A 15,735-nucleotide genomic window follows, 5' to 3' on the forward strand; every position below is an offset into this window, starting at 1 on the left:
CCAGTTACTAACCAGGTATGCTATTGTTCGGACTTCGACTGCTTCGAGTACGAAAATTCGCCATTTGTAGCGTTACTTTACTAATTTCAGCTTCAAGTTTCCTATTTGAGAGTAGTGCGGGTATTAGCGAATGTTCATTGATGATTGAAAAATGCGCTGATCGTTTTCAATTTATTAAGTTCTCGTTTTCCATTTCAATCTGTTGAGTAAAAAATTTAGGTACTGGCTTTTTGACTCAACTCATTGATGGAAAATTTTTACTCAAATACCGAAGAACATTGAGTAATTTGAATTGCTAAAAAATGGAGTCAATATTTCAAATCACAGGACACGCTATTACAAAATTTTCCTTTACGCAGCACTGACTGGAGAAAAAAACTTCACGTTCCATAATAATCATCTATAAATTGTAAAAAATTATGTATTTACAATTCTAGTAAAGAATACACAGTGACTTTAATGTACAAAAACAATAATAGGTCAATATTCATGAAAATTACGGCTTCCATAATCTGAGTAAACCATCTTCGCTATAAGTACAAAGTAAATTCTGATGAGGATGATGTGTAACGCCAATCACATCTTTTTCGTGAACCTACGATAAGAAAACATAAGCGAAGAATAAAAATTTAGACGATATATGAATGATCGAAATGAAATCGAATACATCACAGAGTACAAAACACTCACATTCAAAGTACGTTCCAATTTTCCAGAAGTAATGGAAAAACAATATAATACAAAATCTTGACCGACACAATAGATCCATTCTCCTCTAGGAGATATCGTACAACAGACAAAATCACCACCTTCTCTTTTACCACTTGAAAACGATCGCACGATCTGAAATAAGATCAGACGCATTATATATCCGTACACTGAAATGTGATACAAAAGAATACGAACATAAATAGTGAAATAGCATCGCTTACCTGGCCTTGCATATTCATGATAATTACGGTATTGGTTTTATTAGAGACTATAAAATGTTCAGGATTTTTAGGAAGAGGATGAATAGAATTAACAGCTACGTCTCCGGCACCTAAAGCTTTATAGGTGCTAACACATTCGGTTGATTTCAGATTCCAAATTTTCACGGTACCGTCACTCGATGCACTGCAAATTTACCTTCGTGTTAATTGCATAAAATACGAACGAATAAAAAAATTAACTATGACCACCTTAGAATATTATGTCCATCGACAGAAAAGACTGCGTCGTTAACGAATGATTGATGGCCACGGAATTCTTTCAGCGTTTTTCCAGATTTAAGACCGTGTATTCTGCGAAAGATATGAAACAATTGAGATTTCGTTTCAGAGAGATAAAATCTCACATCACAAAAATCAAAACATTTACCTTAATGTATTATCGAATGAGGCAGACAATACTTGGCTATTATCTTTAGAGAATTGTAAGCACGTAACTCCCATAGAATGAGCTTTTTCTATACGTCTTAGACATTGCCCAGTCAGAAGTTTCCAGATGACGACTTTACCGTTTTGAGCACCAGACGCTAACATTTCACTGTCACGACTAAATGCTAAAGACAGAACTGCTTCTTCCATCATCATAAAACTTTCCTGTTAATCATCAAAATGAATCAAGAAATACATTTCAGATTCAATAAATTACGAGTGAAATAAAATTCGTAGGTAATTACTTGAGCTTGATATTTCAAATCTTTTCTGATTTTGCCAGTCGTAAAATTCCATACTTCAATGAATCCATCAACGGTTCCAGTGACTAAAAACTGACCATCGGGAGAAAATGCTGCGCATTCTGCGTACGTCTTTTTACCAAGTTTGATTTCTTTGGAAAGCATAGTCGGATATTTTTCTTCTTCTAAGTCACGAATAGCAGCTTTACCACGAAACAAATCGATAGTTGTTCCTAAAAAAGTGACGGTGTCAGATCAAAATCTTCCAAATACACTGGTGCAATTGAACTAAGTAATGATTAAGTAGTTCGGTAAGTTACCCGGTGGTAAAAGTCCTTGATGCTGCTGCCATTTCAACGCTTGTCCTAAAAGAGCTAATAATCTCGAAGATGGTACTACGGATACTTCGCCAGCTAATGCGGTAGCAATCGCCATTCTACGTTTTTCTTTCGATGTACCTTCGGGATACGCTTCTCTAGGATCGAAAAATGATCTCGCGAGTAAATTTTCTATTAAAAAAGGAAAATCGACATATCATTCTGATATTGATCATCGAAGAAGTATGATACGTATAAAAATTGAACTACCTAGATGGATATATCGTTCTGGTTCTTGTTGTTTCATAACGATCATAGGATCAGTTTGACGAAGTAGAGACCGAGCAGCTCCGAGCTCACGTAATTCGATCAGTTCTAATACAACCTAAAGATAAATTCATCATTGGTACGTGCGTTTAGCGAAACAAATAAACCGTTCTGATGGGTAACCTGTTCATATAAGTCGATAAGTTTGTTATCAGGAAGTTTCAGAGATTGTATAGCTTTCAAGACTGTATCCCAGTGTCCATTGTTGATATCGGCGACGAAACTTTCTACGCTATCGACAGTATTCAATGTAACGCCGGTTTCCTCCTGAAAAAGGAATTGGAACAAAATATGTATGAGAACTTGGTAGAGAAAAACCACCGAGATAGTTCCATGAAGCAACTTACTTGCAGGCATTGCAAAGTTTTCATCAAGTTTGATTCCTTGAGGTATTGTTGAATCAACCGAACAACGCTAGAAACACATAGACAGTTACGAAGAGTATTTATTATTCATAGTCCATATGGTTTGATGAAGGATTGAAACTTATGTTCAGTGAAACCGAAAAAAGGGATCAATGTAAAATATGTAAGGGTGACGAGACTTACTCGGCCGACTCTATTTCAATAGACATGATAGTTCTTCTTCAGCGAAGCAGGTTACAAATTGATATAATTCTTCATAACGGAACGACAAATTTCAGCTAATAATCATCCATGGATGAGTTCTTTTTCAACTGAAGAATTTATAAAGTTTCTTCAGAAATCTAAAACTTTTGCACTTTTGCATCAAAAAAAAGCTAAAGCAAAACATGAAAACACCGAATTTTGTTTGTTGAATTTTGAGATCGAAGTGTTGGTCTTTTGGTGTTTCAAGTTTACAGAAATTACAGTGAGAATTACCACATTGATTATTCTTTTGAACTTGGCTAACTTGGGCGATTTAGCCTGGATTTAGCGCGATTATGCGGGAGAAAAACTGAATTAAAAATCGCATATTTTTTGGTACTTTTAATTTTTAATTATTTTTATTTCTTTGCACCAACTCACCAAGCATCGTCAACGTCAACAGTTAATATGATAATATTCTTCCATTATTGAATTGACAATTAAAAATTATATAGAATAGAAATTTTCAACACCTACTCTGTCTGTCAGTCTAAAAAATTTTAAAATACACAAATTACAATATAAACGATACTTAGAAATTAAAAAAATAAAATTCTCACCCCCTCCAATAATGTAAGTAGGTACAATGGTACATCATGTACAATTTGTATGTACCTACCGTACACAAGCAAGTTTTTTTCTCCGATTACAAAGGTATGGTTTTCAATTTTCATACAACTAAATATTGGAGTTTTTGATCATCGTAATTTAAATAAACGAACTAGAAAAATTATAGAAGACAACAAAAAATTAAATGCTTTTAATAAAATCAAACAATCATACAAATTTATAACAATGTATAAAATTCTTATAACGTTTATTACTTAACCCTTGATTTCAGTTTCACTGTACCCCTATTACCATGTATTACCTATAATACTCGTATTACATTCAAATTTATGAGTAGACGAGGAAAAAACTCGAAAAAAAATTTACAATAAAATAAGAAAGAATGAAGAACATTAGAAAAGAAAATGGGAAATCAATTTTTAATCCACAAAATAAAATTTTCACTTCTCAGGGTAATTTACTAATTTTGCTAGTCCAGCACCAAAATTAATCACTTCTCCGGTCCGGTCCGGTCATTGTGGAACAGTCTTCAGGTCTTCAACAATAAAATTTCGAAAAGTCTGAAATTTTTTACAACATCAACAATTGTGAAATTGTTTTTGAATAATCTATTACAAATTAGCTACAAACATATACAGTAAAAGTTAAAAACAAGTTTGTTATGTCAAATTGTCATACTCGATATTATTGTTTACATTTCATTTTTCTTCGATTTTTTTTTCAACAAAAGATAGGTAATCTTAAGTAAACAAAAATATGTACGAAGTGATGTAAAAAATAAGCATACCTATTTAAATTCAATTTTTTTTCAAATGAAAGCTTGACTTACAACTTGCTGCATGGTTAATAAAAGACAACGAGAGTAATCAACTTTATTTAGGACAACTTATAAAATACTTAGAAACAGAAATACCTTTGCAATCCAGACGAGAAATTCAATTTTTTTTCAATTAGTTAGCAGCGTCTGAAATTTTCTAATTTCTACATAATAAGTATCATGCGCTCATTATTGACTATTGAGGCTGACTAAGGTTTCCTCAAATCTATGGCAAAATAAGTAAATGAGCAAATAAAGGAAGGTGTATAATTTAGTTCTTGTATCTTTCATGTTGGAAAAAAAATGACCAAAAAATTTTTTTACAGATTTTTTCTCCAATTTAAAATTATTGGTAAAAAATTGTACTGAATCAAACATTTTGAAAAACTGAATTTTTATTTAAAAAATCAGGGGTTTTGAAAAGGCATATATAAGACACTAAACACTTGAAAGTTGAATGGATTGAAACGTTTCGATTTCAATAAATTAGCAATTAGCATTGAGCTGAAAACTTGGTGCTCCCGGTAGCTGCACGAGTTTCTTGCACGTAAAATCCTCTTTCATCGATTTAGCTGGAGATTTGGCGAATGGCGATTTGCAAAAAAAGTTATTCATAAGAAAAACGAATTATTTAAACACGTTGAGAAAAAAAAAGAAAAACACACTGAAGGAAACCTACTATGATCACTGACTGAACAGAAAAAGTCTGTTTTTGATTTTGACAAAGTTTCAACACCACTAGACTAGGTAAGTAATTGAAAAAAATCATCAACTGACATCAATTGGCTCAGCAAACAGGAGATTAGGAACGAAAAAACCAAAACGTGATCTTTAAAATCTTTATAAATACATAATTATAATTGCAACAAAAAATACCTACCTACCACTTTTTCTACACAATGAATTATTTAGAACGTGAAGAGAAAATGAATACCTTTGAGGGTATTACTATTACTATTGTTATTGTTTCAAAAGTAAGCTAAGACTAGTGGCTACAATTTAAATAATGAAAAACGTTCATTTATTCAATTATTCGTGAAATCTAAATTAAATTATTGATGGATGATAAGATAGTAACACTTTTGCTGCTAACAGAGACAAAGAAACGCAATAAGTTGTAATTGAATACATATTAAATAACCTGAACCAATCAGCTATCAAATTTCTCACCATTTTGGCATTTTTAAATCAAATTTTCAATAAATTGCGAATGAATAATTATTCAATCTTTTTCGATCTTTTTGAATGAAAAATAAAAATTGAAAATCATCATTTTATTGAAATGCTCAGGTGGCAGCACTGAGTACCGGTAATTACGTCAATGGTCGCGGGGGGAAGAAAGGGTTATTTTTTAGATAAAAAAGAACAAACCCAAAGTGAATTGAATGTCACATTGAATTATTTGAAGACAGAAACATATTTTAGACGAATTTCTGTACTAAATAGTCACATTTTGTCTGTCGCAGATATTACCTGTTGTCGTCTCCTAGTACTGAAGAAGTTTCAACGTGAACATCGTAAGTATACTAGTTAATTTTCACCTAGTAGTTTTATCATGTTTCTATCGGTTTCATCCTCGTGCTATCTTCAATCGATTAAATAAATTAGAATTCATCGTGTATTTGCGATTTGTAACAGATTTTCTAAATTATCTTACCAATGCACGACGGAAGCTGAATTTCTATCTTGTTATTGGTCATCGAAAATTAATTAATGTACATAATGAAACCTAGAATTAGTTTTCTAGCCCAAGCCATTAGCATGATAAAAATGCGTATTAGTTGCTGTTTTCCTTTTGGTTCAGCACAAAATCAAAGCTCAAGACTGGCTTTGATCCAAAATTTCTATTTTAAACCAAATGTCATTGTAAGAAGATGATCGAAGTACCGAGAGTAGTTTTTGAAATTTGTTTTGTTTATAAAATCGATAAGTATCAATGTCTATAATCATCCGATCACATTCTGTTACTGTTAGGTACGCTTCTGTGTTAAAAAGAAGCATAAACATGTTCTCAATGACTAAGGTACCATACATTAGATTTATTTTACTACTGATTACTTCCGTATTGTAATGTTTTATTTGGAAATTTCAGGCAATGGCAGTGTATACATCTCATCTCGACCACATGTGCGCTTTGGATATCGATTCCAAAACGTCATTTGTGCGTCTGTCTGGTATCATTTGCACGATTGGTACGTATCCAGATCATTATTGTTTTTCGATGTACGAACAGATCACCACTAATTACGCGTTTTTATACAGGACCTGTTTCTCAAGCTGTTGAGAAATTGGAAGATATGATCGATGCCGGAATGAACATAGCTCGTTTGAATTTCTCTCACGGTTCGTACGAATATCACGCCGGAACTATTGCTAATGCCCGACAAGCTGCTGTTAATTATGGTAAAAAAATCGGTATACCTTGCTCTTTGGGTATTGCTTTGGATACGAAAGGACCAGAAATTCGTACCGGACTTTTAGAAGGTGTAAGTATGAGACGAACTCTCGGACGAGTAGATTATTTATTATGTTTATTAATTTGTGACCTGTGTAGGGAGCAAGTGCTGAAATCGAATTGAAAAAAGGAAATTTTTGTGACCTGTGTAGGGAGCAAGTGCTGAAATCGAATTGAAAAAAGGAAATTCTATCATACTGACAACCGATAAAAGTTATTACGAAAAAGGAAACGTCGATAAAGTCTACGTAGATTACGTTAATATTGTCAATGTTATCAAGAAAGGCAATCGAGTATTCGTTGATGACGGTTTAATGTCTCTGATTGTAGAAGAAGTTGGTAAGAAGAGAAAGCGTAAATTTTTAATTTTTTATATAAAATATAAAACTAGATCACTGAAGCGATTTAATTTTAGGTGCTGATTATTTGAAATGCACCATTGAAAATGGTGGTATGTTGGGAAGCCGTAAAGGTATCAATTTACCCGGCGTACCTGTCGATTTACCTGCCGTATCGGAAAAAGATACCAAAGATTTAAGATTTGGCGTTGAACAAGGTGTTGATATGGTTTTCGCTTCATTTATTCGTGATGCTGCCGGTGTTGAAGCAATTAGAAAAATTCTAGGTAATTTTGATACCATTTCATTTTACACCGTTGAGTTAATTTATTTTTTTAATGCAATGATTTGTTTCTTCGTAGGTGAAGATGGTAAAAAAATTAAAATTATTCCAAAAATCGAAAACCATCAAGGTATTAAGAATATCGACTCAATTATTGAAGCTTCCGATGGTATTATGGTCGCTCGAGGAGATATGGGTATCGAAATTCCACCCGAAAAAGTATTTCTGGCTCAGAAATCCATTATCGCCAAATGCAACAGAGTAAGCTCGCAGAATGAATTTCATGTCACAATTGTATGCATTCCGAGGAAAGTTTTCTTTGAAGTGGTGCTCGAAAATGTCATTTTCGTATTAGTGTCATCTGTAGAGTCTGGTTGGCTAGTATTATATGTCGAGTGGAGAGTATTACGTGTAATAGTAATAATTTTGTTTATCTGTTTTGTACAGACCTGAGACTCGACGTATTAATATCTCAGATAAGAGAACGAAATTAGTCTACGGTTAAATGCTTCATTAAATTACGTGCTAATATTATGCGTGTGAGGATATGAGGGGCTCGAATAATCACTTTAATGAAATTCTTCTCGGAATAAATCGTACATCGTTGACCTTTACGTTATATATGATTTATAATTAATTTTATCGAAAAATTTAGGCTGGTAAACCGGTAATTTGCGCTACGCAAATGTTGGAATCCATGGTGAAAAAGCCGAGAGCTACGAGAGCCGAATCTTCTGACGTTGCGAACGCAATTTTGGATGGCGCTGACTGCGTCATGTTATCCGGAGAAACTGCTAAAGGAGAATATCCAATTCAGTGTGTGCAAACCATGGCTAATATTTGCAAAGAAGCCGAAGCTGCTATTTGGCATAATCAATTATTCAACGAGCTGTGCAGTAAAGTAAGTTGACAGTCGACGATGGACTTCTCAAACTTGACCACTAGTACCTCAGATTTATTTTATACCTCTTGAGACTTTTTTTTATCAATTCGATTCATTTTCATAGGTTGAAACACCTACCGACGCTACTCACGCTGTAGCCATCGCAGCTGTCGAAGCGGCTCACAAATGCAACGCTGCCGCCATCATTGTGATCACCACATCCGGCAGATCGGCTCATCTGATCTCGAAATACAGACCCAGCTGTCCCATCATCGCAGTTACAAGGTACCAGCAAGTAGCTCGGCAAAGCCATTTGCATCGGGCTATCCTTCCGTTATACTACGATGGTATGAGTTACTCGAGTACTTTTTAATCACTTCTCTAAACGATTTCCTAATTCCAAGTATGATTTACAGCTCCTCAACAATCTGACTGGCTCAAGGATGTCGATTGCCGAGTACAATACGGTATCCAATTCGGTACCTGCCGAGGTTTCATTAAAGCCCAAGACCCGATCGTTGTGGTCACCGGATGGCGCCAAGGATCAGGATTTACCAACACAATGCGCGTAGTGTACGTAGGAGATAAAGCTGATAACTAAACGGGAATAATACGATGGTGTTTTTTCTATGTTGTCGCTTGCAAAATGGGCTCGTGGTCAAAGATATCTTTTTTGTTTTTTTTCTCTTTTTTTTTGTTTCTTTTGACAGTATTTGAAAAGTATTCGATAAATTTAAAACTCTGTATTGGCGCCCAGCGCCGAATGAATTTCGTTGAAAAGTATTTTTCCCAGTGGTATTTTAAATTTACTGTGACTAGTATTTTATCTATCAATTTTTTTAATGCTTTAATACATCATTTAAAATTATATCATTTAGTTTTTAAGTCATTGCAAATGACTACGTAAATTTTAATATTTTTAGTTCGGGTATTACTTACCTACGTACCTTTTTTTTCCTTCGAAAATATGAATATCAGATCAATTTACGATATAAATACGTACGTTACTGTAATAAATATTCTAACCGATTTTTTTTTTCACATTTTTAAGTGCTTGTGGGATCTACTAACAACTTTTGAGGGATTTTCGACAACAACACTAACAACAGCTTATCTTTTTTTATTCGCATTCTGTAATACAATACCTTCCTACGCATTGAGATACTCAGCGAAAAAAAACGAATATTTTATCAAAATCTAGTCAAATCGACGTTGCTAATTTTTTTTCATAACCATTAACCATATTCGTAATCCGTCATAGTGATAAAATTTGATTGTCTTTTGTGATTTATTTGACATTCCTCGTTACGGTGACTTGTGTGCTAACATTCTGTTCGGTGTCGGCTTGAAAAAATTCGAATTTAACCAATGTTGTTTGTAAATTAAGCGTTAAGTTGTATGTGAATGTGGTAGCGTTGAAAATTTTCTCTCTTAGAAAAAATGTTTTCTTTAAACGAAACGATTAACTGCAGAGTATAATGAAATAAAATCAGTATAATTCCGTTACGAAGTAAATTCTTGATTAAGTTAACCCTTCAGGACGAAAAACATAAACCTTTGTGATTATTGAGTAATTCCTTTTTATTTATGAACGTAGTTCCTTTTTAAGATAAGCTTGACACGACTATTATTGGTGTGTATGTGTGTTGTAAGTTGATGAAATATAATTTTGACAAGAATAGCGAATTTTTATTGGAAGTGGGTTGCATTATTTATTGCAAGCGATGGAAGGTGTATTCATTGTAAATGTAGTGTTGGTATATCGTAATAATCTTAATGGGATTAACATTTATCATTGTGGTACAAATAATTCTAATTATCGATTATGTGATAATTTTTATTAAATGGAGGCAAATTATTCAATATGAGACGCTGCTTGTGCAAGATCCGATCTAAAGATTTTCACTGAGATGATGACTTCTCGAATTGACAATTTACGAGTAAGACATCTAAGAAGTAATTATTTTGATGCGAATTTTTTGTTTGTTTTAGTGCTCTAAAATTGGTGTTGGGCTTCAATGTATTTAGTAGGTAAACGAGTTGAAATTGTGGTTGTGGGTGGTAGAGCAGGAGAATTGAGATCAAATATTCAAAATTTGAAAATGAGTCCTAAACGGGAATGATTCGTTGATCAAATCTATGCAAACGTGTACATACATATTTTAAAACAAATCTGTCATTCGTCTTCATGTCATGGAAATTAATGAAACATTTCATTTTTCCTGTTGATAGCGAGATATTGCGCATCTGATAACCAAATGATATCATCACCGAAAAAATTTTTCAGCGAGAATTCATCTTTATAGTTCATTTCCTTTTTAAAATAGAACATCTGCAATTCGATAAATTACAGCTTGATGCTAAAATTAATTTAATTTAATGGAAATTTAATTCATTTTGGGTATTCATTTTTTTTTCAATTTTCATATCTTTATCATATGTGACCGTCCGCGAAAAAACCGACCATCCGTCGCAAAAAATCAAAAACGTTTTTTCGCCTATTTTTGGGCCTCAAATGGTCTAGGGAACAAAAATTCGCGAAAAAAAATTTTCGATTTTTTTGCGACGGTGCGACGGATGGTCGGTTTTATCGCGGACGGTCACATATGCTTCATATGGCGAAAATAGAGGAGGAATGCTAAAGCGAAAATATCATTTTTCCAAGTTCATTCGATTCATCATCACCAAATTGATTTTACCTTTCTAATCGTAATATTGAAAAATGTAACACTTATTGACCAATTTTTTCATTCCATGATAGGCCTCAGGCTCTGTGTGACTAATTACAGACTGAATGAATACATAAGTTCATAATGGAATCGGAAATTACATACATCGAAAAACTTAACTTATTAAACGGTTTCAAGGTATAGTTGATTTTATTGCTACTACCTGAAAATTTAAAATCATTGGTGAAAATGTAAGCTAATAATGGTACATACATGTTTGTGTGTCTTTTTTGTGTTCGTGGGTTTTCAAAATCATTTTCATTAATACCTACTCAATTTATTTTTATTCCAGTTTTAATTAATTTATGATTAAATGTGTAATTGAAGTTTATCATTACAGATTGGCTGATCAGATCTTAACGCATTGAAGATATTGAGGAATTTTTAAAAGTTGTACCTATTCAGAAGTTATTGGATTTCTTGCTTGTAATTTGTATAAATTTTGTTTCTGTACCAGAAGATTGTATAAAAAGAAGAGAATATAATTATTATTCGTCGAAGATATCACATTTTTTTACCATTAATTTACTTAATCGATTTTTTAATCCAGATTTTAAATTTTTAAATGATGAATTTAGAGAAAGTCCTAGTAGACTAAAATCACTACGTCATTTTCGGTACCTACCACGATGATACGAAGAAAGTTGTAGTATTTCCACCACGTGTTTCCGATTACTCTTTTGCGAGTGTTGTGTATGGTAGTCTGGTGATAAATTCGTTTATTTATAAATACATCAATGGAAATAAAATATTTTTTCTCCTACGTGAGTAACATAACGTTTCCATTGTCCTGAATTTGTATTTAAAGGGCAATTAAAATTAAAACAGAGCAAGATGTGTATCAACAAGTTTCAGTTAAATTAATCGTATTCACCGCCTTGAACCTATCGTACTGATCATCTCATTATCATTTTATACCTTCGTTTAGTGCAGAACGGTGTTCGGTTTGTTTTGAAAATCACTTTTTTCCTTATTTTCAAACCAGCAACTCGTACGCGATTTTAATTTATGAATGAAATTTACGCGAATCACGATCGAAAATGTTTTACGCGAGGTTGTTTGTGTTCGCCTGTTTATTTATTTTTGTACGATGTGTATTGGAAATTAGTATTGTGAAGAACAATGATGTGGTTCCACCAGCTGATGATGCTGTTTGCATGGCTAGATTTGTTGTTCATAATTCAGGTAGGTTGGGATGTAATATAATAACTTGATCGTCTGTGTGGAAGATTATCCGGTAAAATGAATTAAACATGATGAGAGTTCATGTACCTATGTGATTTTTTAGACTGGTGTTCCTTGGCATATATTTCTAAGAATGACGGATCAACGTTAGGATCTCCTTTATCAAGAATATATTCCATAAGTGACGGTACAGCGGGTAACAGCTCTGGCATCGTATACTTTATGGTTTCTCCTTTAGATCTCACTATTCAAGACTTACTTGTGAGTATAATGTAACAAATCAGTTAATACCATTTATCTCACAAAATTAAAGAGGAGGATTTTCGAGAAATGATAACGAATTCAGTGTTTAACTACCTGTACCTACTATACCTACGTTATTTTTCGGTTCCATTTTGACACAGGTGAACTTCCGTAGAAAATTAACCATTCCAAGAATCTCGTATTGTATATATAAAAACTTTTTAATTTATGATTCTGTCATTGTCAGGTACAGGTATGGTGACATTGACAAAATGACAATGACAATTTTTTTCTTGTTGATACCTACGTAGGAGGGTTTTACACTGCAGAAGATGAAATTTACCGAATGGTCGAAACCTATATGATTGATCAATTGATCTTTCTTTTCGTTGCCTTCTTCGTTGATTGATTACTATTTTTCGCTCTGTTGTTATTTTTATTTTTTACATACAATTCGATCATTACTTATCGCAGTTCAATACACAAAGCAATAAAATATATAAATTTTGTACGAGCTCGGATCGTTTCAAATGTAAAACATCAAGTACCTACCTATTCTTAAACGAATATTTTTTATGGACTAAGATACTCAAATGCTGACGCAGCAATAACTTTTCAATTCGAGGGCATTGCTATTATTCTTCAGACAACATTTCGTAAACTTATTAATGTTTTTTTCAATAAAACATTTATCTACTTACAGAAAAGTAATAATTGCTCAGTTGTAATGAGTTTAGCCCAAACTCATTACTGTCAAATGAAGAAATATGATACTCAAGACCCTCGTTGTGCTCAAGTAATTCTCGATGGAAATTTTGTATTTGTGAGTACCTATTTTGAATATTTTTCAAATCACGAATCCAATAAAAATGATATCAAAACTGTCAATTTTTAATTATTAATTTTAGTTGGAAAAAAAGTCAAAAGAAATCGACATTGCAAAGGACGTTTTATGGAGTAGGCATCCTGTAATGAAAACGTGGTACCACTTTGTTCTAAGTAAGTTAAAATACCTATTTTCTCAATACTGTAAAAATTAATCACAAATTTCAAGGAATTTGTTTTAATACGTTAATCTTTTAATGTTATAGCTCATAAATGGATTTTTGCCAAAATGGAGATAACGAAAATTGCTGTAGTTGATATGTTCGGAGGTCGCAAATTTCCTTCGGTTTCGGAATATTTCACAAAAAATTGTACGAAATATGTAAGCAATTTCACAGAAAACGTCCATTATCTTAGAAATGTACAAATTTTAAATTAATTTTTTTTTCAAGTGCGCCATCTCCTTTGTACTTACATTTACGATTTAGGATAGTGAATTAATGATTTAGGTGTAATAAAATTAAGTAGATTTTCGATTTGAATATTTTTTACTGAATAAATAAAAAAATTACATTTTTACCTATTTATGTTCATCAAAAAATTACGCAGATTCTTTTACGATCTCGGGATCTTCAAGGACTGGATTTTCACCATTTTTCCAACACGATTCGCTCTGAACATGTTGCTCAGTCTCCTCTTTGACCGGACAATTCTGGTGTTTTTCTGGTTTTTGCTCAACTTTTTCAGATTTTACACTGTTCTTTGATTTTTTTTGCGCATCTTTTTTGGATTTCTTTTTTTCTGGAACGGGCTCTTCTTGAACAGTTTCAATGGGTTTCTGGAGAGGTTCCTCGTTCACAAGCTCACTTATGACATTTCCATTGCCGTTCGAGGTTTCTACTTTCTCTTCCTGCGGTGCTTTTTCTTCTTTTACTTCCCTTTTGAATTTTTTGTTATTTTGATTCTTCTCTTCTTTTACGTATTGTTTTGATTTGCTTTCCTGTTGTTTCGATTTTTTATTGTAATTTTCTTTGGTCTGTTTACTTTCAACCGGTTCTGGCTGTACAGCCTCACTTATGACATTTTCATTGTTGTTCGAGGTTTCTACTTTCTCTTCCTTCAATGCGTTTTCTTCTTTTACTTCCCTTTTGAATTTTTTGTTATTTTGATTCTTCTCTTCTTTTACGTATTGTTTTGATTTGCTTTCTTGTTGTTGCGATTTTTTATTGTAATTTTCTTTGGTTTGTTTACTTTGAACTGGAACTTCATTAATTTTTGTAGAATCTTTACTCGTGTCTTTTTTTTGAACGTATTCTCTGTAAGATAAAGAACAAAAGATAAAATCATGCACACAAAAATGTATCCACAAGGCAAATGAACTATTGGTTGGTACCTATCGAGTGTTGCATTGTTTTAAAATCAACACAAATTAATTCAAATACTCGCGATAAGCGAAATTTAAAGTACCTTTTTAAATCAATAATGCAACCAGCTACCTATTTAATACTCAAACTTGAAAATTAACACTCACTTGTTTTTCTTAGTTTCCACTTGATTTTTATCTTTGGATTTTTTATCGTATTTTTTGCTCTCTGCGAAGACTACAAAAGTCACCAAACAGAACAGTACAACCCTAAACACAAAGTATAAGTTGGTATTAGAAAAAAATGTTCTAAAAATCTAGTTCACATAAAATAGTGCACGTAAAAAAGTCATATAAAAACGGAAAAATAAATTGAATTTAACAAAGAAAAATTGAAAACTTACCACTTGAAATTCATCTTGAGAACAACGAACTTTCACCACGAGAATACACAAAATAAAGACGCTAGTTTTGCGATTCACTTAGATATTAAATACTTGTACCTGTTATTGTCATACGAGGAGATAAGATTAAACAATACTAATTCAACACGTTAGATAATCAAGTTGACAGAAGCTTAAATGACAAAATGAGAAAAAATAAATTTTTCGGCGTAAAACACGATTTCGTAAGTAATGTGCAAGAATTAAAATGAATACTCATAGGTAGCTAGATACCTTAACATATAAGACGCCAGATAGAGACGGAATGTAATATTTTATTAAAATGATTATTGCATTGTTGCCCTTCACTTGATTGATACTTCGAAGATACTTCATGTAGTTTGAAACTATTTTTAGTATTTTTTTAATCTTTTCAAAATCGATAGTTATGGATTTAATAAGTCATTTAGCATGAAACGAATAATCGCAAACACAGCGAACTTTCGATATTTTATAATTAATTAATAACGAATAACAAAACAAAATTACAAATTTCCCATTGCAATTTAGTATAACAAATGCGAAAATCATGAATAATTGATAAAAATATTGGCTAAAATTATTTACCCTCCCATTACCATTAGAAATATAGCCTTTGAAGAAATTATAATTTTGATTCTGTGAGCCCAGTAAAATTCCGAGGCTTTCTGTCTGTATACGGATTGATCAAAATATTAATTATACTGCGT

At 32.6% G+C, this 15,735-nt stretch overlaps 4 protein-coding genes across 6 annotated transcripts; 2 read left to right on the forward strand and 2 right to left on the reverse strand.

The window, feature by feature from the left end:
- Window positions 1–405: 405 nt before the first annotated feature.
- On the reverse strand, window positions 406–3,078 carry LOC135843430 (WD40 repeat-containing protein SMU1-like). Its single transcript, XM_065361312.1, has 11 exons — window positions 2,853–3,078; window positions 2,652–2,718; window positions 2,428–2,571; window positions 2,248–2,362; window positions 1,981–2,169; window positions 1,664–1,893; window positions 1,360–1,583; window positions 1,182–1,283; window positions 933–1,116; window positions 691–843; window positions 406–595 (listed from the first exon to the last, which is right to left on the reverse strand). Exons 1-11 carry the CDS (start codon window positions 2,876–2,878, stop codon window positions 497–499), a joined length of 1,533 nt encoding a protein of 510 aa, XP_065217384.1. The 5' UTR covers window positions 2,879–3,078; the 3' UTR covers window positions 406–496.
- Window positions 3,079–5,655: 2,577 nt separating this feature from the next.
- On the forward strand, window positions 5,656–11,487 carry LOC135843429 (pyruvate kinase-like). 3 transcript variants are annotated; one of them, XR_010558317.1, is made up of 11 exons: window positions 6,150–6,322; window positions 6,392–6,491; window positions 6,562–6,785; window positions 6,907–7,093; window positions 7,170–7,379; window positions 7,455–7,636; window positions 8,031–8,276; window positions 8,383–8,605; window positions 8,675–8,831; window positions 11,020–11,125; window positions 11,328–11,487. XR_010558317.1 is itself a non-coding variant. In XM_065361310.1 (10 exons), the coding sequence occupies exons 1-10, from the start codon at window positions 6,236–6,238 to the stop codon at window positions 11,353–11,355; spliced, it is 1,644 nt and encodes a 547-aa protein (XP_065217382.1). In that variant the 5' UTR covers window positions 6,151–6,235; the 3' UTR covers window positions 11,356–11,487. The 3 variants fall into 3 exon arrangements, 2 of the variants coding, with proteins under 2 accessions (XP_065217383.1, XP_065217382.1); XM_065361310.1 differs by lacking the exon at window positions 11,020–11,125 and having other exon boundaries at window positions 6,151–6,322; XM_065361311.1 differs by lacking the exons at window positions 6,150–6,322; window positions 11,020–11,125; window positions 11,328–11,487 and adding an exon at window positions 5,656–5,816 and having other exon boundaries at window positions 8,675–9,937.
- A 172-nt stretch (window positions 11,488–11,659) lies between these two features.
- Window positions 11,660–13,819, forward strand: LOC135843432 (protein CREG1-like). Its single transcript, XM_065361314.1, has 5 exons — window positions 11,660–12,172; window positions 12,276–12,433; window positions 13,119–13,238; window positions 13,324–13,414; window positions 13,507–13,819. Exons 1-5 carry the CDS (start codon window positions 12,028–12,030, stop codon window positions 13,677–13,679), a joined length of 687 nt encoding a protein of 228 aa, XP_065217386.1. The 5' UTR covers window positions 11,660–12,027; the 3' UTR covers window positions 13,680–13,819.
- LOC135843431 (transcriptional regulator ATRX homolog) lies at window positions 13,770–15,155 on the reverse strand. Its single transcript, XM_065361313.1, has 3 exons — window positions 15,008–15,155; window positions 14,772–14,873; window positions 13,770–14,556 (listed from the first exon to the last, which is right to left on the reverse strand). Exons 1-3 carry the CDS (start codon window positions 15,019–15,021, stop codon window positions 13,842–13,844), a joined length of 831 nt encoding a protein of 276 aa, XP_065217385.1. The 5' UTR covers window positions 15,022–15,155; the 3' UTR covers window positions 13,770–13,841.
- Between the last annotated feature and the right edge of the window lie 580 nt (window positions 15,156–15,735).

This window comes from Planococcus citri, chromosome 4 (assembly GCF_950023065.1).
Source record: "Planococcus citri chromosome 4, ihPlaCitr1.1, whole genome shotgun sequence".
NCBI classification, from domain to species: Eukaryota; Metazoa; Arthropoda; class Insecta; order Hemiptera; family Pseudococcidae; genus Planococcus; species Planococcus citri.

What these genes read in the sequence shown, in the direction of transcription:
- LOC135843432 (XM_065361314.1), top strand. Translation starts at nt 12,028, where the DNA reads ATGTTTTACGCGAGGTTGTTTGTGTTCGCCTGTTTATTTATTTTTGTA. An exon ending in TCGATGGAAATTTTGTATTT is followed by an intron (nt 13,239 to 13,323) that starts GTGAGTACCTAT and finishes TATTAATTTTAG; the next exon opens with TTGGAAAAAAAGTCAAAAGA. An exon ending in GTGGTACCACTTTGTTCTAA is followed by an intron (nt 13,415 to 13,506) that starts GTAAGTTAAAAT and finishes TTAATGTTATAG; the next exon opens with CTCATAAATGGATTTTTGCC.
- LOC135843431 (XM_065361313.1), bottom strand. An exon ending in GTGGAAACTAAGAAAAACAA is followed by an intron (nt 14,557 to 14,771) that starts GTGAGTGTTAAT and finishes TTTATCTTACAG; the next exon opens with AGAATACGTTCAAAAAAAAG.
- LOC135843429 (XM_065361310.1), top strand. Translation starts at nt 6,236, where the DNA reads ATGTCTATAATCATCCGATCACATTCTGTTACTGTTAGGTACGCTTCT. An exon ending in CCTTCCGTTATACTACGATG is followed by an intron (nt 8,606 to 8,674) that starts GTATGAGTTACT and finishes TATGATTTACAG; the next exon opens with CTCCTCAACAATCTGACTGG. An exon ending in ACCAACACAATGCGCGTAGT is followed by an intron (nt 8,832 to 11,327) that starts GTACGTAGGAGA and finishes TTATCATTACAG; the next exon opens with ATTGGCTGATCAGATCTTAA.
- LOC135843430 (XM_065361312.1), bottom strand. Translation starts at nt 2,878, where the DNA reads ATGTCTATTGAAATAGAGTCGGCCGA. An exon ending in AAACTTTGCAATGCCTGCAA is followed by an intron (nt 2,572 to 2,651) that starts GTAAGTTGCTTC and finishes TTCCTTTTTCAG; the next exon opens with GAGGAAACCGGCGTTACATT. An exon ending in TTATCGACTTATATGAACAG is followed by an intron (nt 2,363 to 2,427) that starts GTTACCCATCAG and finishes ATTTATCTTTAG; the next exon opens with GTTGTATTAGAACTGATCGA.